This window comes from Cataglyphis hispanica, chromosome 18, assembly GCF_021464435.1.
Source record: "Cataglyphis hispanica isolate Lineage 1 chromosome 18, ULB_Chis1_1.0, whole genome shotgun sequence".
Taxonomy (NCBI): domain Eukaryota; kingdom Metazoa; phylum Arthropoda; class Insecta; order Hymenoptera; family Formicidae; genus Cataglyphis; species Cataglyphis hispanica.
Genome location: NC_065971.1, coordinates 1630972 through 1657129, shown reverse-complemented (window position 1 = coordinate 1657129; position 26158 = coordinate 1630972). Strand labels below are relative to the sequence as shown.

At 34.5% G+C, this 26158-nt stretch overlaps 1 protein-coding gene and 1 long non-coding RNA gene across 4 annotated transcripts in view; one reads left to right on the top strand and one right to left on the bottom strand.

Annotated features, from left to right (window-relative positions):
* The window catches only part of LOC126856416 (uncharacterized), a 158581-nt gene that overhangs the window by 32649 nt on the left and 99774 nt on the right, over positions 1 to 26158 (bottom strand). The window lies entirely within an intron of this gene.
* The window catches only part of LOC126856362 (protein kinase C-binding protein NELL1-like), a 64866-nt gene that overhangs the window by 36087 nt on the left and 2621 nt on the right, over positions 1 to 26158 (top strand). Inside the window, exons 2-13 of one of the 3 annotated variants that reach the window (XM_050604803.1) lie at positions 6894 to 7106; positions 13167 to 13317; positions 14491 to 14773; positions 15054 to 15209; positions 15494 to 15716; positions 16157 to 16348; positions 17295 to 17414; positions 18152 to 18412; positions 19191 to 19571; positions 19704 to 19963; positions 20204 to 20446; positions 23851 to 24377. In XM_050604803.1, coding sequence (XP_050460760.1) covers positions 6894 to 7106; positions 13167 to 13317; positions 14491 to 14773; positions 15054 to 15209; positions 15494 to 15716; positions 16157 to 16348; positions 17295 to 17414; positions 18152 to 18412; positions 19191 to 19571; positions 19704 to 19963; positions 20204 to 20446; positions 23851 to 23904 — 2537 coding nt within the window. In that variant the 3' untranslated portion in view covers positions 23905 to 24377. Of the gene's footprint in view, positions 1 to 6893; positions 7107 to 13166; positions 13318 to 14490; positions 14774 to 15053; positions 15210 to 15493; positions 15717 to 16156; positions 16349 to 17294; positions 17415 to 18151; positions 18413 to 19190; positions 19572 to 19703; positions 19964 to 20203; positions 20447 to 23850; positions 24378 to 26158 lie in introns of those variants that run through there. The other 2 variants (XM_050604801.1, XM_050604802.1) reach the window with 2 other exon arrangements.

Here is a 26158-nt window from a genome sequence, read left to right as displayed (position 1 = left end):
GTGCATAACAGGAACCTCAGTCCTCTTGGTCCTGTTTACGCTTAGAAATTTTCTTTAGGCGAAAAGAATATTTAAGGAAAATGCCTAAACCCTTTCAAGTCTCTACAATGAAGAAAATAAAAGCAGTTATTAAAGGCACTATTTTATTAATTAAACTATTATGAAAAATATTTTCTTTCATCGACACATCGAATATAAATTTTGTATTCAATACCAATATGAATCTTCTTTCAACGTGTGTACATGACGTACATAGCGATTGCGTTATTCTATTAGGTCAACAATGTGAAACGTTGCAATGTGAAATGTTCGTTGCATGTGCAACGCGTGTCGGAAGGTAATTCATGCGGAAGGTAATAAAAAATTCACGCGCTATATATGTGTGTATTGACTTATTCATAGTATTCTATTATTCAATCATTACGGTCGACTTTATAACAGCTATTAATAAAGAGGCCGCGTGTCTTAATTGAGAATTAAATGTTTTTTGTGAGGTTGCGATGAACACTATGTTACGCTAAGTGCTTTTTACGTTTATCCTATCCTCTATGTAAATTTGCATATAATACAAACTGATTTCGACTGTGTATATCCAGCATCCGCATTGCATTAGATATTTTCTTTTCTATCGAATGTATGTGATCTTAATAAGAAAATGCAAAGAATATTTTTATATATTTTTTTTAATGTTAGCTACAAATTAATTAATATTAGCTATAAATTATAATAATTAATTAGTTAATTGAAAATATACGTGGACGATATATAAATATTGCAAAATCTATAAAATTATATTCTTATGGCCATGGAGCATGAAAGATGACATATGTCATGTTTATGTATCTATGTATCTACTTGATATTGCTCGATATACGTACTGTATTGGATAGACGTGACAGATTCTTCAGCCGTTGAAATATTGAGCATCAGACAAGCATAGATGAGCTATGCCAAGTTATACCTGCATGCATAATACTATTGCTTCCTTCTGAGAATGCATTATAATATGTCCTGAGAATTCCGTATGCGTTTCCATTTAATTTATAATTCAAAAAATTTCCCCCCTCTCTTTTTCTACACACACACACACACACACACACACACACACACACACACACACACACACACACACATATATAAAATTATTCTTTATATATATCGTAGAAAATTATTCTTTATTTTCATAATGCATGAAAAACAATCGTATAATAAATCGAAAGACAGTTTGTTTTTATTCGGAGTAAATAAATCAATAATATAAACATTGCGGTACAAGAGCACCGCGATTGAAGAAGAAATTAGCCTTTCGGGTAATTCGGTGTGGCATTTATGGAGGGCGATTATGTGGTTTGCTCTCGTTAGAGGTAACCTTGTTGATGGAGCAGCCGCAACCGTAACGAGCATTTCGCATTAAATCGATGCCGCGAATGCAATTAGCTCTAATACAAAATTGAATTTTATTACGGAAACTGATCGTATATCGAGTGCATTGTTTCATGTTTAATTAATAATTGCATATAAAATATAATATTCACGCCACGTAAAGATATACAGAAAAAAAGATCAGGAGGCTTAACTTTCGCGACTTATTGTTTTAAAAAAGAAGTAAATAAATTTTAAAAGTTTTAGAAAAAGTGTACATTGGGGGAGAGCAAGAACTTTTCTGTATCTATAATGAGATTTAATGGCATTCGTTTTTTTTTTTTTACTTTCACTTTTTCACTCTGTCAACGTGAAAAAAAAAAAAAAAAAGGAAAATATCGATGAAAAAGGAGGTTACTCTAGCGTGAGGCGCGAGTCGTCGACCAACTAGAGCCGCGACCTTGACCGAACGAGCACGTGTGAGGTGATGGTCGCTTATGTCGCATCGGCAAAATTTCACGATCCACTGCCAGAAAAATCGAGTTCGGCCAAACGTCGCATGGCCGAACACAGGGAGTTTATATTTGAGACCAGACATCGCTTTTTCACGCAAAACGCCGTCGTCCGGGCGAAGATTTCTGGCGTGTGATTCCCGATGCCCGGAATAATCGATCGTGAATTATCTCGATGGATAGAAAAGGCCAGATTTTGCCGTCGATCGATCACAATTCATCCACGATAAGCGAGACATATATCATCGATGTTGTGGAGTGACCGACGAACATAATGGGGTCGCGAAAATAGATCAACAGAATTTATTTTTCCCAGTCATTACTTACGTAAACGCAAACAGGAGAAATATTGAACGCTTATTTCTGGATTATAAGTATATAAGTATATGATATAAGAAGAATGAACGGAATGCTATTATAAAATAAATATGTCATCTCTCGTTATGAGAGAAACCGTGTCATTTTAGTGTCTTTTCATTTTTATAATGACAGTGACAGGACAGTTAAAGATTGGAAATGTCAACGTAAAAAAGGAAGAAATCTCGAAATTTTAGTCAAAATTGTGATAAAATTTCTAATAAATATATTTGTGAATTAAACTCCCCTTATTTTCTTATTAAAATAATAATAAAAAATACAAATCTTCTGATGTTGTATATACAAAAAATATTACGACTACGACGCTTATATTTTATCTATCATTATTTACACAAATTTTTATCCATCATCTTTTTTATACAAATTAATCGATTAATCGATTTAAATGAGGCAGAATTTAATGTTACTACAATGTTGATCTTCACATAACAATTTCGCAAACGCAAGCACGAATTCCGCATCGTTAGTCTATTTTTGTCGCTTATTATCAACATTTCGTCGACAATTAAAGAGACCCAAGATATCGTCTGTCGCCACGATACTTCGTGGCAATATTTGCAGTGTAAAAAAAGTCCATCGAGGCTAGCAACACATACATCAAGCACGGAATAACGAATGTCTCGATAATAATGAGCGTTCGTGCGTATCTAACGAAATTCAACGACGCGGTTGTCCCTGGTCCGTCTTGCCGGTTTCGGGCTTCCGGGGGCTTCCGATCCCCCTCGAGGAGGGCTGCCCCGTAAGACCCGATGCCGAGGGGAACCGAGGATTGGTGGCGGAGAACGGAAGGTGTCGATCGATGAGTGGTACGAGGACGGGTTGGTTTCCGCAAGGCTTGACCGTCGCGTGTTATCGATTCTAGCGAGCACACAGTCTCTGGTATTCGGTACTCGCTTCATCGTCGACGTGAATGAAAGACACGGCATGCGGCAATCAACCGGTGCGATTTAACAACTCGATGTCGAACGGCATGACGAACGATAGGGACATTCGTGCACGACACGAATTATCGAGCGAGAGACACGAATGTAAAAAGTAAGGGATTAAGATTTTTTTTTAGTAGCGTCAGGTCATTTCAGTAATCCAAATTAATCAACAATATATGTTTCGAATTATAATATCTAATAGATATTAATTAATATCTAATAAATATTATATTAATATTAGATATTATATTAATATATAATTAAAATATATAATATATAATTAATAGATATTACATTATATTAACATGAATTTAATATAATATATATATAATATATATTCATGCGTCTTATAATATATACCTGGAAATTAAATATATATCTGAAAATTATATATATAATTATATATATATATATATATATATATATATATATATATATATATATATAATTTAATTTTTATATTAATCGTGTAACATAATTTCATTTGGATAAAATAAAGATTTAAGATACGTTTGCGATTGATAGATTTTTAAATATCGACACATATGATAAGAACGCTTGATGTCCAGAGTCGTTGTGACAGTTAAAGTGTATCAGAGAGTCGGAAGTTATTATGCCGTTCGATTTATCGATATAACTATAGCCAATGATAATGAATGCTAGAAATCGTGATGGTAACGATCGTGCCAGGACAGTCACCACGTGTCACGAGTGTGTTCTCTATCTCTTTCTCTCTCGCCCAAGTATTTGACGATATAATGCCGCGTACGGTTCGATACCGGGCGTCGCGACGCCCGGCAGTCTGCCACTATTCCGTTCTATCCCATTTCATCCGTCATCTCGTCTTAGAGCACTTACACGCGTTTCCTTGTCGCCGACAATACAAACTCTCTTGCGTAACTACGTGCAGCAGTAGTCACATAGGCGCTATTCTTCGAAAACTAATTCCGGTTCGTTAACCGGATAGATAATATTTTTTATTATTTACGTAATTGTTAATATAATATAATACAAAAAAAGTGTGGGATAATATTTTGTAAACATCAACACTTTAGATTAGATAAATATAATTAGAATATAATATATGATTAGATAAATACTAGATAATTAAAATATAATATAAATATTAATTGTATTAAAATATCATTAAAATATAAAAAAAAATTTATTTTTTATACAACTGAAAATTATATATTATTAATTATATATATAGTTACACAAATATAGATGTACGCGCGAATGCATAAAAATTTTTCAAAATTGAAGAGCAAAAATTTATGATATAATTACTTTTAATTCTATTCAATCGCTATTATTGTATTAAATTGCAATAGCAAAACTAGTCATAGATTCGAAATGCAATGAAGATGACGCCTATGAATAAAAGTCCGAGATGCATTGGCAGACGGAGTTTAGACAAGATCGGATCGGTAATGACATTAATTTGCCAGGTGATTTGGCCCGATAATGGTCGCCAAAGTCTTGAGGTAACGGATATCTTTCTCGTGTTGCAAAAACAGGTGGATGAAAGGAAGAAGGAAGTTCCTATGGTTTCTTTTTACGCGTACATTGCGTAATTAGAGGAAACAGCAAGCACCATTGAAGCATTCATACGTAAACTCACTCAAACTAATTAGCGTTGAAATTTCATGTAATCGCTAATAATTGCAATAATCGATTGCGTGTTGAGGCAAAACCCATCAGGCATGTAATGTACAATACAATCTGCTTTTGCGATAATTAAATACTCATACACGATAAAAAATATAATTATATAATATATTCTTATATTTCTATCTCGTTATCGAAAGATTCATAAAATACAACAAACAAATTAATTAAATTATAATTTTTCATAATAAAAAAATATTTTTTAATTAATACTGATCGTCATATTTTTTTAGCTTAATTTTTTTTCTTCTAAAAAGATTTACTTTCTGTGTTTAGTGTTTGATTAGAAAAAAAGAACACGTTTATATGAGGGTTCATGTGGTAGATTATTTAAAAAAAAAAAAAAAATTGTATCTTTCTTGTTCCTGTGATACTAAAAACATTAACTTGATGTATAATGTGTTCATACCTGGCAATATATTTTTTATAATACTAAAAGAGGTACATATATGCATAAATAAATTTTTGAAGACGTGAAATACTCGTAAACCTGCTTGGTGTTTTTTTAAACGCAAGATAAAAATATCATTCCAGATTTCAGTGGCTGTCTAAACAAATCACATCATTTTTGAACGCACGCCTTGGTGAGCGATTTGCTGCTAGCACGCTGTTTACATTTTGATTTATTCATTAACTCCACGTTTCCACTCTCTCATTTTCCAATATTGTCGCAACGAATTCAATCGATTGAAAGTCCTCGTTTGCCGATTTGTAACATCGTTTATTAATCCAATTCTATTATTCAAAAGAGAGATAGGAGTTCTTAATCTTTAAATCATTAGAAGGATTTATAATCGGATTGCATTCAATATTGAAGAGACCAGAATATTCACAGCTTCATAATCATTAACGTTTAATCAATTTTGTACTAACAAGACTCAGAATTTATCTGTCTATAATTTATACATCATTATTTTGGTTAAGTCCATGTAAATAAATTTAAAAAACTGAATTATATAAATTATAATTCTTCTGAATTATAGAAAAAAGATAATTGGCAACATTAAAATTTCATTTACGAATATTTTTCAAAAAGTATCAATTTTTTAGGAAACCACGAGTAGTAATGGAAGATTTTTTAATTTATAATAATTTTTTTAAATTTCTAATAATTTTTTTAAATATTAAATTTAAAAGAGAAATTTTGATAATTCCAAGATTCGCTTTCATCGAGATATAAATATAACAGTTTTAAATATTTCCATTATCCTTCTTTGACAGTCTACCAATCAGTGCTGTCAGAAGAAAAGATCAGAATTTTCGTGGCAAGCATATATCTCACGTAACGAAAGGTCAAGAGTTGTCGCTCATCACGAAAGTAGCTCCCAGTCGAGCAGAGAGTCCGTCGAGAGCGGACAGACGGGCGAGTTTTTTTTTTCGCGGGACTTCAATCATTATCAACGTGAAGCCGGCGCGACAGAGGCGGAATGGATTTCATGTATACACATAGAGCGATAGATAAAGCAAACTGTTTACGAGACAAACGATTTCGCGGAAAGAGTTGAAGGTTTCATAGAAGCGATCAATACCACTGTTTCGGGAAGTCTACGCCGTCTATGATCGTTTTTTCTTTTTTTTCCTCTTCCTTTCCCTTTTTCGGTCCTTTTTCCTCCTGATTCGATACAATGAAAGATTTTAGTCTCTTTTAGGGCCATTTATGTGATTATTATGCTTCAACAAAACAAATTCAAAATCCTTTTCGCTTATAAAGAAGTTTTGGTCCTTAATAGATCGTGGCATCGTGTTTAATCGACTTAGTAAAGTTTCGAAATGAGATGAGGTTGTCATTTTCGATATAATTGCATTATTGAAATTTCTTTTCAGCATATGATACGTACAAGCGAGAAAATATTTTATAAGAGATCAAATAGAATTCTAACTTTTCATCAATTTTTTTCTATCTTTTTAAGTTTTCTAATATCTTCATTCTTCGATTATAATATTATTCTTATCATTAAAGTTGAAAACTGACTCACTGTTTTTATTACTCATAATGTGTAAATCAAACACATTGCCTCTTGTATTAACATCGTAATTGTTTCAGTGTCTGGAACGACGAATAAGAAAGAGGAGGAGACGGCAGCACCTTCGGTCACGGAAAAGAATACCGTGATCCTGGGCACGAGAACCAGAACGGGAAGTGATCCTGGAGGAAGTATAGACCTATTGGCAGCGCTGCAGCTGCATAATACCACTCGGCAGGGTGTTACACAGGAACCGGGTCTGAATAGGCTGAAACCAGCTTATAATCTTCAGGGTGAGTCGACTTTGTCCGGCATTTTCGGTCTTTCATCTTTTATCCGAGATACTTTCGCGACCTTTAATTGTCACTCAGATAAAAATAAAAAAAAAAAAAATAAAAAATTTTAGCACAAAAAGAAAATCAATCAATAATCAAATAGTATCATTTTTTATTTCTTCTCTTACAAACCCTTATCCAAGTCTCTATAGAAATTATTTAGTACCTTAACAACAAATTTTTATAAAAAAATGTATTTTTTTTTTGCACACAATTCTACGATTATAATCTTAACATTTTAATATTTAAACAACATATCGTGACGATAGAAAATTGATTAAAGCGCGTTTGCAATTATATTTATCGTACAGACGTAACAGGAAATAAAGCCTTTTTCATGATTCACATCCCTTCTGAGCTGCGATAAATGGGCTCGCACACGAAACTGCCACTTCGGTAATACTCTCTTAACCCAAATACTCCCTTAATTTGCATACCGCCAGGTCGTTCTTTATACGAATCCTCCTTTCGCTCCTCGTATAATGCACGCTACAATTATTACGTCTTGTAAAGATCATGATAACAGTATAACCCATGAAATTTATCTCCGAATCACGGAAAAATTAAATCGAGAATGACATACATGATAATAAAATACAAATTAAATATCTGAAAATAAAAATTCTCTTATCAAAGAAATCCCATAATTTAATATTATAATATAATACATGTTTAATGTGTATTGCGTATGTTATGTTATGAAAGGTATCTTCTTGAATGAATTTCTTTTGTATTATGAAAGAAATATTTGGAAAAAAATGTATATATCTTGCAACAGTCTGCAAAGAAAATATTAAACCTGTATTAATGTATATTTATAATTTCTAAATATATATTTTATATATTCTTAATTTATTTCTATTATAGCAGATGATATATATTTTACGATTAATTTATAACTCGATGTATATATAATCTAGCTTCGAAATTACTTTTCCTTGAGAAAAAAAAAATATATATATTAAAATACATTGCGATAACTTTCATTGAATGCATGTGTGTCTCTCATTATACGATATACCGGTTATGCAACGTGCGATTAATCGATATTACGAAAGGTCAGTTTGATAGCATCGCCTACGTGTCTTTGCTCACAGACGAGAGGGTATTCCCCTACAGTGAGTATCGAATGTTTTCTCGAATTTCGGAAAGTTGTCCATTTCGCAATATTTTCGACACGGCTTAATGCTCGCTTCATTTAAATTATAGTGTGGATAAAATATGGCGTAAAAATATAATACTCGTCAACTCCTTGTTACAAAATTGCATAATTCACTTTTGCACGCGGCACAGGATACGCGTGTCCTGAAATTGATCGCGTTCGAAAGAGTTAAACGATGTTCCCGTTAAATAAGCGACCCTTCGTACCGACGAGAGCTCGGCGTCTATTCAACCCCGTGTAACATGGTGTATCCAATTATACCGGAGTACCCCCGTATTTTCCCCGCGACGTGACGGCGGGTGGTGTACAAGCCACGTGGGTGTGTGGGCGGCAGTGCAACGGCCGCGGAAAGCGGGCCTGGACGAACGAGGGTTGAAGTTGGGCTGCCGCCGTGTACGGAAGGGAGGGGTAAAGAGCGAGAGAGAGAGAGAGAGAGAGAGAGAGATGGGGTTTCCCCGAAAGAAATTTCAATTACGTCCCAACGCCCTTTCTCGCGGCTTGCACCCTCGAGGACGCTTTCGGGGAAGTTAGGCGACGGCTCCTCGTGATTCGCAACATTGGAAATGTAAGGGCGAGGGGGGTCCCTTTTTGCTCCTCTTATCCTTTGCGAGTCCTTGATGCTTTTGTCTACCGCCTCTCTCGCGTGCTCCCCTCTATTAGAGAAAGCCACCGCATATAATCATAGTAAAGTTTTTCTTTTCTGCATTTACCGCAAATGTTTTTGTTTTAATTCTCATCAGCTGACAGGAAGATGACAAGTGATGAATGTATATATTATAATTTGAATAAAGTGCTTTAACTCTTTAACTAATGACGACAATGATAATGATATCTTGAGAGGATGCCGAGATAAAAGAAAAAAAAACATAGCAAAAGACTACGATTTGAATCATTTTGCCCTTTCATGTCAAACTTGAAAAAAGTATTTTTATATATTTATAATATCATAAACAATTTAAACACAACAATTTAACATGGGAGTAATTTTAAAATTTAAATTAAAATTTAATCTATTGTAAATCATATTAAATTTTTTTTTTAATGAAATGTAAGTATATTAAAAATTAATACTTGCCAATAAATTAAAATTGCTAAATTTAATTGCTAAAGATAAACCGATGGCAACGGAAAAATATTCATTCGCTATAATTTATTCCCTCTGATATTCTTATCTTCCATCGTCGCTCTCCTGTTTAAGCCGCTCACCCCATCAATCTGGATACGCAGGGAAGAGGAATTTCTTTGGGATTAAATTTATCTCGTATGACCCATTGGATCTTAACAGGAACAGCCGCCACAGGACAAAGGACGTATATACAACGTATAGACAGAATGATATACAGCGACACGTGTCAGAGTTTTCTCTGAACCTGGAAAATAGGATCTAGCGATGCCCTTTGTGTTAAATAAGGGGTCGCATACAATCTGATGATTTCGGCGATTCGATTGAAGTTGTTACAAAATTTTGCTACATAATAAATGTTCATTTTTTATCGCGAATTTTTTTTTCTTACAATTAGATATTTTTTACAATACAAAGCAATTAGAACCACAGTTTTTTATATAAAAATAATAAATATGAGCATTAAAGATTGCATTTATTTAATTTTCGCGAAAGTTCAATGCAAACTTTTTGATTGAATCGTATTATAAATATTTTATGACGATATGATAAATTGATCAGATCGATACACGCTTTATCTTGTGATGCGTTTAAGCAATAGCTATTATCGATTACTTGCAACTTTTATAGTTTGCTTCGACTTGTGACAAAACGATATTGTCATACTGCCAGTAATCATAAAAGAATCTTATTAAAAATAATATTAAAAATAAAACACTTCTCATTTATTACATTCATAATGCGAAAAAGATAAAAACATAATTATGATTTTTAAATCAATTTGGATTTCCGACAAAACATTATACATAATTTGAATATATTAGTGAAAAGGGAAACGTCAAAATTATTTTTGTTTGCTCTTCGAATCTGTCGAAAATTTCGGGATAAATTAAAAATTAAAGATTTTTAGTTGATTTTGATCAATTTTGGGAAGATTTTGGCTAAGAATGGAAAGTAGAAAAAATTTTACATTAATTAATTATATATAATTATTTAATTTTATATAATATATTTTATTATCTAATTTAAATAGATAAATATTTAATAATAATTAAACACATATTAATTATCCGTCGAAATTGGGAAGGAAAAATGATTGAACGTTGCTGTAAACATCTCGAACGTTCTCCTTGTTTCCGCAACGTATTATAATACACGAGGAATAAATTATCTTAACCCCGCTTAACTGCTCCACGGCAAACGATCGTTTTTCCGCTGTTCGAAACTGCATCCGGTCTTCTCGTATAGCGAAAATAAAAATTTCACGGTCAAATTATGCTTTCTGCCCGTATCGGCTCAAGTGCAAGGGTTGGCTCGTGCGTGCCAATTCGCGCGGAACGATTTCGTTCGAGACGAGCGAGCAGTGCACGGTAGGGATGTTTTGTCGCTAGTCGGGGCCGACCTTTCTCACTACCACCTAGACCGACGGTATTATGTTATAATTAAGCGTGCGCGTACATAATTGCTCGACGATGTCGCCCCGACCCTCTTCGTCGTCGTAGGTGGCGAGACTCGCGTGCAAACGACATCGACGCTTTATTGTCGGCCGAGTATCTGGTTACTCTATGAGTATTGGCGGTGCATCTGAAATTCGAGGCACACTTTATACGCCGCGAGAAGCCAGCCAGCGGCAGAGCAGGCTGCATTTTGCACGCGACAGTCGTGTAATAAGGTGTCCCTTATTTGGATAGCTTTTTTTTTTTTCTAGAAAAGAAACCAGTCTACGCGATAAAACTCAGAGAGAAATAGAGCTACGCTTTTATTTGGGAAATAAATGCGATAATACAAGAGGTAATTGAGGTCAATAGATTTAATATTTTAAAGCAATGCTTATTCTATGGAAAAAACAAAGAATGGAAATTAAAATCTTTAATTCTGAAAGACAAATAATTTCTCACTATATATATCCATGATTACGCGCAAGATTTCTCGTTTTGCACGTGACACATTACGTAGATCGCTTAATGATGATTATATTGAAGCCACGTTAAACGAACAGTAGGATTGCAATGGCTTAGTTGTGGTGTAATTTGCCAAATGGCCGTATTAATCTATCTAATGGATAGGTACTCAGACAAGCAGCAACCATTCCGATGCGAGGTGTTAATTGAATATGCACAAAGTATGACTATGATCGATTTGCACATCGCGAGTTTCAATAACAGTAAAAGAAAAAGGGAAGAAAAGAATAATTTATACTCGCAAAGTAGAACATATATAGACAATATCTAATAATAATAAATAATAGTCAATATTTAGTAAACAAATTTTTATTCAGTACTACGCGTTTCTTAAATAAAAGTGTATTCATTTTATGGATTTATCACGTAAATTATTCTATAATATCCTAAAATATACAAGAAAATTATTTATTCACACACGATTCAACAAATTAAATATTTTATGAATACACAATTCTCTTTCATTCGTAATTATAATTAAATACTATGCCGATTTTAATCTTTCCAATCTTAATCTTTCCAAATTTAATCTTTCCTAAAACATCATACGCGTCAAGCTTTTTCAGTAAATTTAATATTGTATAGAAAATCATATCAAAGAGTGGCAGAGAATAAAATTTTAAAAAGATAATTATTTATAAAATAATTGGCTTATATAATATCCTATGATGTTTTTTTTTAATTATCCACTTTGTTAAAAATTTTATTAAGTTATTTGTTTCACTTTTGTATTTTCGCGTCGACACGATTACGTAACAGAATCTTCGACGAAATACTCTCCAAAAATTCGGGGTGGCCTACATCGCCGTGCTGTAATCTGTAGCGAGTCGATAGCCGAGTTCTCGCATTACTGCAGCTAGCGGACGATTCGTCTGTTCGACTTAACATATGACATTGTTGTTATCTCAAGATAATACATGAGTGGGATTTTTTGTTGGTTGTTTGCTTGTTGGTACTGAAAAGGAAAATACGGCTTGAAAAATCTAACAAATCATATCCGGTACATATTTTTGACTATTTCGTAAGGCAATTAAGTAAGGGAAAGCAAGCGAGTTGGTGAATGAATTTTATAAATCTTTTTCAAGAAGAGACACATGTTTATAGCGATATTATATTATTAATTCTTGGCATTTCAAACGTTTCTACATGAATAATGTACTCATTTTTAATAAATTCCAACGTGAATAAGCCATAAATACATGCTACTCCGTTTCTAAGAAAACTTACATGTGTGTATTCTAATTCCTTGTATTATTAATTTTCAATATCACTCCTTTATTTTTGTACAACCGAGGCATATCTCAGCCATAATATTGCGACAAATAATAAATAACAGTCGTGCTCTAAATTCGGATCACTTCCCGGAAAGCGGCTTAACTTTACCCGGAGACGACCGAATTAAAAATTCAAATCAGCTCTGCATCGATTTCGAGGCACGGCATGCGACAAGCATTCTCCCCTCTATCACCTACAAACTGCTCGTTTGTACACAACATTCTAAAATTCTTAACTATCTAATAATATAAAAAAAAAAAAAATTTTCTGTACTCTTTTTCCCTCCTTCCGTTTAATATTCCCATCTCCCATTTATTATATATATATTTATGCTCTTTCACTCTTTTAAAATGTATCTAACGCATAAGACGGTATTTAGAAGCGTCGGGATAGTACATTGGATTATGAAAAAAATTGCTGCGTGAAATGCAACTGCGATCGGTCACGCATCATGTTCCATCTTGGCCGCGCCAATTATTGTGTTTTACTACTTTCAGGCGAGGAGAGGGAGCTCCGACTGAACGAGACGAACTTCGAACGAGCGGCCGCGTTACTCCGGCAGGTTCCGGAATTCACTATAGCCGCCGCGCTGCGCCAAGATGAGGCCAATTCCGGGACGATCGTCGCCTTTTCGCATGGGAACAATAGGTATGAAATAGTGAAGTTTCTTCCACCCTCCTCCCCTCCCTCCCTCCCCTCCTCCCACCCTTCTCCGCGCTGCAAAACTGCTCGAGAATTTCGGACCCGGTGGCCGTAACAAACAGCGAGCTGTGACCTATTTCGAGTGTGATATATCACAGAATGATATATATATATATATATATATATATATATATACTCCGTAAAAGGGGAGGCATTATATTTTGAATATATTTTACTTTTTATAAATCGTAAAATATTGTGTGAAACGTGGCAAGATAACCGAATATTTTTTTATTATTTATTAGGATCCGAATAAAATTATTTCGATAGAATCTTTTACTGCATAATAACCGTAGAATATTTTGCTTTTGATTATTTTATGATGCCATTCCGTTCCCTGATGTGCATAGCGCAATAATTCCACTCAGTATCAGCTTTATAATTTGATAATAACCATCTCGACGTTATTCGATGTACATAACTAGGGCGACGAATTATTATCCGAGACAGTAAGCATTTGTCTGTCGAGTAATACGAGTCTCTGTAACGAGATTATTAAGCAACAATTGTACGTAATACGTTATTACATGCATTTCATTTCTCATATTTTCGCTGGAGACGGTCTCTGAACTTTACAGCTTTATTGCGTCCACAAAAGAAATTAGTGCGTCAATAAAAATCATCGAGCCAGAAAGGAAGGAACACTTAACGGGATCCTGCAATGATACTTTAAAAGTGCAATCTAGCTATTTTGATTTAAACAGTACAAATTAATATGTGGATATGCTTCGCGTACATTACATGACGATTGACATACCACAATTACGATTAATTTAAATAATCCAATAAACTTTTCAAAGATCAATCATTTTACAATAGGCGCAAGATCGAGCTTTAATTTTTTTATCAATATAATCAGAGATTAAATCATCCTTGATTCATTATAGAATTTCAAAACCAATTTCGCAATATTAGTGACAAAATAATAAGTGAGAAAATAAATATAGAAAAAGATATACTTATAAAATTATTGTAATAGTTGATCTAGCATTAAAATACTTTGTATAATAAATATAACAATATACAATAAAAATTACAAGCTAAAATATTAATTTGAGATTAAATCCCAAATAAATACGTAATCGGTAACGAATAATTTCGAATAAAATGTTGAATCAGGTATTTGGAGCTGCAGAGCAGCGGTCGCAAGGACGAGCTTCGATTTCATTACGTATCACGCCACGACGGAACCGTACACGTCGAGACGTTTCCCTTTCGAGTGGCCGATGGCGCCTGGCACAGGGTCGCCCTGAGCATAAGCGGCTTGCAGGTCGAGCTGCTGGTCGACTGTCACTCCTTGTACAGGCGACTGCTGAGAGCTGGTGCACCCGACACAAATTTTACCCTACCGCAACTTCAGCTCTGGGTCGGACAGAGAAATGCCAGGCACTTTCTCTTCAAGGTAAAACCGCATATACTTTATTACTACGGTATACGCCTTTTAGTTATTCTATAACGTATAATGAATATAATTACCATATTCAAAAATTATATATTTTTAAAATCATGTAAAAAATATACTTTTTTTTTTAATTTAAAAAAGTGTATTTTTATATCCTATATCTTTTATTGTAATAAAGATATTATTATTTTATATTTGTTGATAAAAATATATATATCTTATTATAAAAAAAAAAGATTTAACGCCCGACTAAGCTTTCCATATGATTTCTGCGACACAGGGTGCCTTGCAGGATGTCAAGCTAATAGCAGGACCTCACGGTTATCTTTCCCAGTGTCCTCAGCTCGACTCATCTTGCCCCACATGCGGTCAATTTTCATCGTTACTGAATAACGTGGAAAATCTAAACCATATGCTCGAGGAATTGACCCATAGAGTGAGTAATTTATGTCATTTATATCAAACTTATGCTGGAGCGATAAGATTCGAGATTCAATTCAATATTGTAAACTGTATATATTATGCATATTATGTATTATCATAATCTCATTGCATAATTAATTATATGTAGAATGTTTAGAAATCTTATTTTTATGGAATATCCTATTTGATGGAATATCTTATTTTTATGGAATGTCAATATACATATACGATCTTGCTACTTCTGTTAATGCGATATAAGACAATTTAGTTGGAACTCATGGACATCCTTCCTTTCAGCTAGCCGCTGCAGAGGACAGGATAAGCAAAGTGGAGGAGTGCGAGTGCCAAAAATCCTGTAGGGCGAACGGTACCGTCCACGAGGACGGCGCGACCTGGGAGAAGGATTGCCAGCAATGTTCCTGCGTCCATGGCAATATCGAATGCAGGCCAACGCCTTGCGCCAAGGTTACCTGCAAGCATCCTATCATTCCTAAAGGACAGTGTTGCCCGATTTGTCTCAGTAAGTAAAATGTCACATTTTTTTTCTTTCTTTCTTTGCCGCTTATATCTCGATTCGCGTTCTCAATCGGCGCGACTTTTCTGAATTTTATAATGACAGTGTTTTTAATAAAAAGATATTAAAAATTATTTTTTTTACTATTAAAAATCTGTATTAAAATCAACTTTTATCTAAAGATTTTGTTATATTTAGGATTCTCCTATAATCCTTTTAAATCACTCATATCTCATACTGTATTTTTCATTTGTGGAGGGCATTACACATATATTCTTTACCCAAGAAAATAACTCTCTCTAGCATTTCAATACAACGTTCTATTTAACGAATCAATCTTTCCGCTTTTACGCAATCGGCTGATTAGTTGACATAGCGTGTTTTGCATTTCGCCGATCGCGCTTCCATCTTGTTATTTACGTTTCTCGTCATTCACGTTTGCTCAGGACAATGTTTATTGCATGGCACAATATACGATCACGGCGAGAGGGTCTCGCCGAAACAGTGCATCGAATGCGACTGCTACGATGGTAGCTTCACCTGTCAGAGGTTCGAGTCTGATATGATATGCCCACCACTGCCGTGTCCACCTAGCGAGCAAATCAGCGTGGCGGAGGAGTGCTGCAAATTTTGCCCAGGTAAGTTCTCGCTTGGAAAATAACATAGGAATTAATTCTAACGTTCTGAGATTTATGATACTTTCACAAAAAAAAAAATGATAATTATATACATCTCAAAATCAGATATTTTTATCTGCTCGATTCTTGACAGACAGTTGATAGTTTTATTAAATGTTTCTTTCTTGTAAGCTTTTTTTTATACATTTTTATTATAAATACTATTAATATTTATGTACTATTTAATATATTATAATATACAAATTATAATTTAATATACTAAATTACTATATAATATTTTGCATATGCGTTATATAAAATATCTTATACCTTCAGACGTTGAAACGTCTAACGAATAACGCAGCATGTATTATAATAGGCTTGAAAAAACGGCATGAAAAGGAGCAAAGTTTTGCGACCGGAATAGCATAGAAAAAGGAACAAAGCATAGTTCGCATAACTTGCGCATTAACTTTAATTAACTTTAATTAACCCTCTCATGCATGGAATTTCTTTGTTGGCAATTTCAAGTCTTCTTTCTTTTTGCTAATCTTGAGTCAATGTATATGCATTCATATATGAATCTACTATTCAAAAAACTATTTAAAAAATCATATAGCTATTATAGAGAGCAAATAAAAATAAATGAAAATAAAAATAAAAAATGAAAATGAAAATAAAAAAAGTCAACAACACATAGATAATTACGTTATGTAATAAATGCGGCAATTATAAATCATAAAATCACTAAACATATATATGTACAATATGTAATGTTTATTTTAATTTGAGCGAGATGATTGTAATTCGCGAGAAGTTCGTTACTCTCTATCGCTAATTATATTCTCCATTACGCATGGGAGGGTTACCGAATCGAGCGACGGTCTCCTCACTAGAACCTCTAGGTCTCGTTAATTAAATTTTCTAACCATCTTCCGCATTTGCCTGGCTAACCCAATTTAACCAGGGGTGGATTACTGCGCGAAGGGCCACAAGTGTCACGCTAACGCGTCCTGCCTGAATCTCCAGACGACTTACGCCTGCCATTGCGATATCGGTTTCCAGGGGGATGGTCTTAACTGTCACGGTACCTAACTTACTAACTTACTAACTCAATGTGCAATTAATCGTGCGTGAGATAGAAGTCCGATACGTCGAATTTATCCACGCATAAGAAGCATGCATTTAACGCTTTTAAATAAAAAAGTTCTTATAAATTTCTTAACAAATTTTTTAAATCGGAGAAATTTAGTTTTCACTCTCATATAAGGCGTCCCTAATCATCCGTACAGACCTTTTAAGAAAAAGAGAAGTGGATTTTATCAAAAATTTAAAAAATGTTTCGTCACATTTTCGAAATTATTTCTAGATTATTAATAAATATTTAATCCTTTATGTTAATAAAATTTATTAATTGTGTTAATACAATTTATCATTTTATAGCCAAGCTATTAAAATAATAACGAATTTATTAAAATTGTTTATTCATTTATGTAAATAAAATTATGTTTATGTGTAATCTGAATTTGCAATAAAACATGCCATGTTTGATTCAGAAAATTCAGATAAAATTTGGATAGCCCATTACCGGTCGGTACCGAAAATATCATCATATAAAGCACACCCGATTTAGTCATCGAAAATTTTTGCGATTTTTAATAAAATACACTTCTCTTTTTCTTAAAAGACCTGGATGATGGTCAGGGACTTCCTGTATATGAACATTTTTCGTGCGTGCAATAAATAACATTAATGCAAATATTCATGGACTGTATTAATTACGCTTTCCTCAATAACACAATTTCTTTTTGTCTCATCATTCAGATGTGGACGAGTGCAAGCAGCAAGGTGGATCGGACGGTCATCATTGTAACGCAAACACGAGATGCGTCAACGTGATCGGCTCTTATACGTGCGAGTGTCTTCCGGGTTACCATAGAGTCGACAAGTACAATTGCGCTGAGCTGGACGAGTGCACGACTGGTCATCACCAGTGTGATGAGCACGCCACGTGCGTGAACACTGCCGGCAGCTACTACTGCGTCTGCAAGGACGGTTATACCGGCGACGGTTATACGTGTAAACGTACAGTATCGTCTTTTACGTCTCGATAACATAATCGATGTTTTAGTCAGCAATTTTTTACTATTTGGTGCAATAAATTTCGACATTTCTCGTCGAGAAATATATGTTATTATTTAGATAAATTTTAGATTGTTAAATAAAAAAGCAAATAATTGATAAAGGAGATAATTTTTTTATCGTTTGAATTTATATTATTTATTTATGTTTATTGAGAGAGAGAGAGAGATAAATGGAAATATATATTTACGTTTTTATAAATAAATTTATATGCTTTCGAGCGCATGCGTCGCATAATTTGTAGAATGAATAAATATGCTTTGCTTTATTAAAGAATTTTATGCCGTTGGAAAAAAAAAACGATTCGCACGTATATCTTCTTTAAGAACGTTTGTATTCCGGATGAGTGTGCATAGAAACGCGATCGAAACAATTTCTATCATATCGATGAATAAAAGAAGATTTACTGGAGCGAGGGACATTTATTTTTCTCCAACGTTCTATTCAAAGATTGCAAAAAAAAATCCCCCCAAAATATTTCCATCATTCTTTAAAAAGGCGATTAATCGGCTCTCTTTTGTTAATAAGAAAAAAATTATTTATCCACTGTAGCTTTTTAAATTAAATAATAATAAAAAAATTGCGTCGAGTTTCATATTAAAAATCAGATTTTAATTTTAATTGAAAAGATAAGATTTCTTTACGATAGTCGCAATACTTTCACTTTTCAAAAATAAAAGATTCTGAACTGAAGTAAAATCAAGCTTTTATTTTCGTACAGCCGTGTGCAATCAGACCTGTCAGAATGGCGGCGAATGCGTGGCACCCGGGAGGTGTTCCTGTCGACGCGGTTACATCGGTAACAGCTGCGAGCTCGACTTGGACGAGTGCGCCAGCGATCTGCATCGATGTCATCAGTCGTCCACGTGCTTCAACATGCCCGGCTGGTACTACTGCCGTTGTAAGCCCGGCTACAGGAGCGCCCTGCACGACAGCACCCAGGGTACGCAATGCCTCGACATCGACGAGTGCAACGATCTGACAGGAGAGAGGAGGCATACGTGCCATCCCACAGCGAAATGCATCAACACCGAGGGCGGTTACGAGTGTGTGTGTCCACCGAAGACGAATCTGGAGGAGACTGCAGAGGAATGCAGACTCAGTGAGTTTCATGTCTCATCTAATTGAGATATCCCATCGCAAGCGTCGTTTCTTAGAATAAAATTATTTTTAGAATTAAATTATATTGCGGAAAAAAGAATATAAACTTATTGTATTATTATTATATTTATAGGCTGCTGGTTGAAAGGTCGCGAAATTAACAATGGCGACACTTGGACGCAGGAGGAAAATTCTTGCAGGAAATGTACGTGTCAAGACGGCGTGATCACTTGCAAGGACCTCGTATGCGATTGCAGCGCACCGGGCAGCCGTAGGAATAAATGCTGTCCTCAATGCAATCCCGCAGCGTCCTGCAGGCATCAAGAGCTCCATCACCTAGTCTTCAGAAGCGGAGAACGTTGGATATACCAGTGTCAGACTTGCGAATGCCTGGTAATGAATCTGGTCAAGCCGTTTAGTCGCGATAGACTAAAGAAATTAATAAAAAAATAGTATTTGTCAAGCAACTAAATTCTTTAGATAAACGATCATCATGGTATCATTATTCTCGTGTCGTGAAAAGAAGAACAAAATTTTATGGAAAAATTAAAAATAGTTAATTCCGAGTTTTCTGAAGAGATTTTGTCAGATACGACAATCTTTTGTTCTACATGTCGGCGCAATTTGTTGCAGTACGGCGAAATAGACTGCTGGCAGATGGAGTGTCCACCGGTAACCTGCTCGAATCCCGTGACCGAGGAGGGCGATTGTTGCCCGCGCTGCGAGGACGATCCCTGTGCACGAGAGGTGCACACGAACGGCACCATGCTCACGGTTCCTAGTCGTCCCCGACCATGCAGCTACGCTGGCATCGTCCACGACAGCGGTAGCTCCTGGCAGGATCCCCACGACAAGTGCACCACGTGCGAGTGCAAGGTAAGGAGGAGGATCGACCGTGTCATCCGTCACATCGCAGGACCCACGATCGCCGTCGGTCCTTGATCTGCTCCCGTATGAGATCTCCGACGGACACGGGTAGGATAAGGGGGAAGGGGGGAAGGGGGTAGGGAAATTCGCCGGAAAAGGACGGCGCTATGGGCATGAAAGAGAAGTAAAAGGATGGTCGCGTACAAGTTTGTTAAATTTTCATGTCCTTTTAAATCTTTTCGTAATACCCTTTTTTTTTTTTTTTAATTTTCTGTAATATAAAAAATATTTCTGTATAATATATTTGTGACACGTAATAATTAATTATGCATATAAAATAGCATTATATCTTATTCAAGAAGTATGCTTCTTGAAAGGAATTGCGTTTCGAAGAAGATTATTTAATCAGTCGTGAATAAAGTATTCGATGTAATAGATCGATTTTTCAATCATAAATAAGGAGGAAATTTAAATAGCGAACAAATTAAAACGAAGAACCATCCTAACGAGATCTTTATGTATCCATCGCGCCTTCTTCTCTCGCAAATTGAAAATCTCAAGGTCAGTAAATGAAATGAAATATTGCCTCAATTTAGCCGTGGATGTGTCATATGCCTATTCAATTGCGTTCGCTGTATTATGCCGATATAAGGCGCAAGATAATTGCTGTGCGACAGGCGTCCATCGCAGAATATGTACACTTATATATACATGGCGGAGCCATCGACATAAATCGTGTCAATCAATTTCATTTCAGTTCGTTTCGTATTAAATTGATTCCGTAACGATAATTAACATTCATTCCATTATTACAAATGTTGTTATTTTTGTACAGAATAATTGTGTTGCGTGCCCTAGTATATTTAAATAAAATTACTAATAATAATTGTGTATTAATTTCGCGTACCAATTTTTTTTTTTTTCTTAGTAAATAACATTTTAATTATTTTGTAGAGATATAATCACACAAAATATAAGAGATTCATTTTTTTTTTGTAATTGAAATATTCACCCGTACATTTTACGATAATCTCCACCTTCTTCTTAAGAATATATGTTTAATTAAATTATCCGCCATATATACATGAAATCGTACACACAAGCATTCATATCTCATCTTATTTTCTCACTCCTTTTACTCTCTATCTGTCTTTCTGTTTTATGTATCGTCAGTAGGTAATCCTCGAATAATACAAGGTACATACTGACTATTCTTTTTTCGTAGTATGCCGTTTGTTTATGCGGTGTGTATTAAAAAAATCCGCAAAGCTAAACGCTGACATTTTATTAAACCGTGTGCTGAGAGAAGAAAAATTGCATTACCGCGTAATAATAAGAAGATATACGTCAAATCTAACTTCGCACTCGCATGAATCTAACTAACCGAATTGAACTAAAATTATTTAGAAACGCTTTATTTGATTTTACAAAGAAATTAATTTATTAATTAATGTGGAATATGCGATGTAATATTAATGTTATCTATATTATAGTAATTATTAAGCAGCATCTTCTCTCGGTGTGCATTATTATTGCGTCGCGCTATGCGATCTTTTAGCTGTACTCATCGGTGTAAATTATTCAAGATATATTTTTATACGTTGTCATACACATACAGGGGCGTCCCTAAGCTAGTTTAAACTAGATGTCATTTATTTTTCGTTGCCTGCCTTGCACGTGGCAGCGTTCGTCATTAGTTTCCATTCTCCATTTGAGAGAAAATAAATTGTATATTAGATTATATTAAATGATTCTCTTCTTTCGCTCTTTCTCTCTCTCTTTATCTTCTTCTAAAGCCCTAAAAATTCATTTTTCTATCACCAGTTATCATTGTTTAAAACTTACTCTTATTTATTTTTTTGTTTATTAAAAATCTGTTTAATCTCTTAATTTTTTTGATGCTTTTTCATACAGAAAACTATGAAATATTTTATTAATACTCTAATAAAGATTAAAAAAAGTGAAAGAGATTATTTAACTTAAATTAAACAAACATTCGCTGCAATTAATTGAGTCAACTAAATATCTAATGGATTGCAGAGCATTCTAATTTACAAAATGTCACTATTTTCTATGAAAAAACATTACTCTATTTAAAAATAATATACATTTCAAAATCGAACACTGCCACGGCCGTGAGAATTTCGGTTCGTACATATGACTGCATACATCTGAGTCTCAAAGAAAACTCTGAATGTCGAGAAAGCTCGTTGTTTCGCTTCCTCATCATAAATGCTTCGCTCTCATCATCATATCCCATATATTTTGTCACCCTAAATATAAACCTATGTATTTTAGAGATTTCTAGTTAACGTTTTAACTGTGAAAATAATAAATCGGTCAATAGTAAATAGTTTATAACAAATAATTTTAGCAATAGTTTAACGATTTAGAATTTATTGTTAGACTGCCTATATAAAACTTAGGATTAGAACGTTCATTTATACATCCATACACACGTACACAATACGTAAAAAAATATTTTTATATCTTTTATCTAAAATATTCTTCAGATAATATCATAATTAGGGTGACGATAAAATATTGTACAGGGTGTTTCTTACTTATCAATTTACTGTTCAGATCGTATAAAGTTTGATTAATTTTTTATTAATACAAATCGAACAAAAACTCAATGTTTATAAAAATATTAGCTTTCAATATTAAATTTTTAACTAAAATCTTTTAAGAATTAAACTATCTTTAATTTTGCCATATCCGCTTAATGAAATGAATTGAATTTGTTAACTCAATAGTAAAAAAATCTTTTGTTTTCAATGACAATTGATTCTCTATCAGCGTTGAAATCAAGATCATATTTTCTCAAGATCCATGGTTGAAAGATAACACAATCGATCCGAAGCACCCTGTATATGCCAAACCCAGATCGAACCGAGATCTCACGATTGCGCGTGCTTCGGGTCGGCCCTGCATGGATCATTTTATTAATGTTTATCGCCCGGCGACGATTAATCGAAAGCGGACCTGACCTCATAATTACCGTGAGGGTGCACCATGATCTTGACCTCGTCGATCCGATCCGCGATCGAATCGGCTGATCGCCGACGTCAGTGTTCTACCGTCGTTCACCGAATTCAATTAAGAGCGACGATATTGGCAATCCGATGATATTGGCAACGATTAGCCGGGGACCACCGGAGTGGAATTCGGCTGATTCTATTGGCATTTGAAACTTGAATCGATCTTCTAAGCGACGATCGTGGATGTGGATCGGCGTACAGAGAGAGGTCCTGGTCACGCGGGGGGCGACATAAGGGATGAAGGAGAGGGGAAGGGTGGAAGTTGCATCGGGGAAACATTGTCTGCCTGTGATCATGCTGTTGTAAATTAATCCCACCACCTTGCCCGTGACTGACTAATCTCATATAGCCTAACAATGGGTATCCTTGCAGGTGCCGTACTGCGCCCAATTGGTGAGCAATAGCGCGTGTTGTGTGCATCGGTAATCACGTCACTTCTATCTCACCTATAATCTCTACTACCTGCCTCTTCTCTTCTGTCTTTATTGCCGATTAATGTACTACGACTAACGGAGTGCTCCAATGCTGTCTTCTCCTCACGCTTGCTTTTTGCCTATTTCTTTTTTAAGTTTAAATTTTTATATTTTCTCTCTTTATCTCTTTATCTCTCTCGTCTGTCATTTTTTTTAAATATCTTTGTGCCTCGTATTCTCACTTGATACTGTAGTTCTTTTTCTAATAGTTCGTTTCTTCTCTTGAATATCCTTAGGATTCGTTATCACTACGTTAATCGTCGCACGCTTATCATTATTCGATAATGAATATATAAATGTAATCACGAGCACGTAGCATGTGCATCTCGTCGCGTTTGAAGAGGAGTGTTCTCGACGTGATATTGATGATCTTTTTATATAAGAACGAAGGGATTTCAAATTGACATTTGTCAAAAAAATTCTTTAATATTTATTTATTTACTGAGCAAAAATTATCATCGATCATCGATGATGTTCGAAATAATGTTCATATTTTTAGCTCATCTTGTATTCTCTATAAATCTTATCATTTCAATTTAATAGATACGGTTGTAATTATTTCCATTTGTTTGCTAATTTCTTATCTAAAATAAACGAATATTTGTGTTAATAAATATAGAGCTTGTATTAATAAATATTTAGACGAAAAATAATTTGCATGTTCCTTATCGTCGCATTCAACCAACTCGTCGACGAATCGAATGAGAATACGGCGAGCTGTCTTATCTCGGCCGCGGCTGCACGTTTTTTTGAAATCTGCATGCATCAATGCACCTCACTCTATCACTTATTTGCCCCTCGCAAACATTGCGTATCACCTCCTTTCATTTTTTATGCACACTCTGAGACGCATCAAAGCGTGGTCGTTCATGCAAAAAGATAAAAGAGAAGGCAATCCGTTCGGTCGGCGAGTCTTTCTCGTGCCGATCGAGGAGCATGGCGCACGAGGTGGCAGACACACATACACATACATGTGCACACAACACACATACGCGGACTGCGTCTTGGATTCGCGTCTATATTTGTTTTTTTTTTCTTTTTTTTTTTGTGGTGTGTTTTTCTCTTTTTTTTTTCTCTTTTATTTATTTATTTATTTATTTTTTTTTATCGAATTGTTGTCGCACCTGAGCCTCCACTGCACTCTCCTCCGATCTGCATTCGAGATTCGGTAGAAGCACCAAGACCAAGAGGTCTTCTTTCTTTCTTTGTATCGATTTATCTAGCATCGATTCTCGCAAGATAAAAATTAATGGAATAAATAAGAAAGAAATAATCTCAGAATTTATTGTTCAAATTAAAATTTGTTATCGAAATATTTAATTGTCAAGTATAATTTTATATTAATAACGTAATGTGCAAGTATTTATATGCATATTATGTAGAAAGGTATCTCGCTAGAATCGTAGCAGAAAGTAGTAGAAAACTTAGAGATTTGTCGCCAGGTATCAAAGACATATTATGGAAATTCATTGTTTTGCCCCTCCCCCCTTCGAATGTCAGCATGAGTGTCCTTACAGTTATTGTAATTGTGATCGTAACCACTTACAAGTCGTCTCTTTGCCGAAAGAAAAGGGCGCCATCGGTACGGGTGCGAGGGACATCGCAAGGAAAGTTTAAAGGAAAGTAAAACCGGGGGTCGAATTCTTGCACGAATTCTTGGTTTATTATTCTCGCCACGGCGGAAATGATGCGGTATTGTTCTACGAAACAATGAATTACATACTATGTGTTGTGAACAACCTGTCTCTCCACTGCAGGTCGGAAAGTCTTGGCCCGCCTTGGACAATCGATTGCGAGAATAATCGACTGATATTTAAACTTTAAATCATTTTTACTAGCGTTCTTTCTTTTCAATATTTAGAAAAATATAAGATATGAGAAGTAATCTGTTCAAAATATGAGAAAAATAAAATATTGTGCTATTATTGAATGCGCATTTAATCATTTTTCTTCAATGTTATTAAAAAATAAAAATTTCTTTACGTAAAAATAATTAAATTTAAAAAAAAATTGTAATATTATTGAAAGAAGAATGCAGGAAATATTATATTATGTATACATTAAATGTCAAAATAGACAAAAATTAGAAAATATATTAATATTAATTGAAATAATATTACATTATCGCAAAAAAGAACTCCAAGTAATAAATAAATATATTCTATTTTTTTAGAACACTCTCTCTCTCGATCAAGCTCACTCTTGAT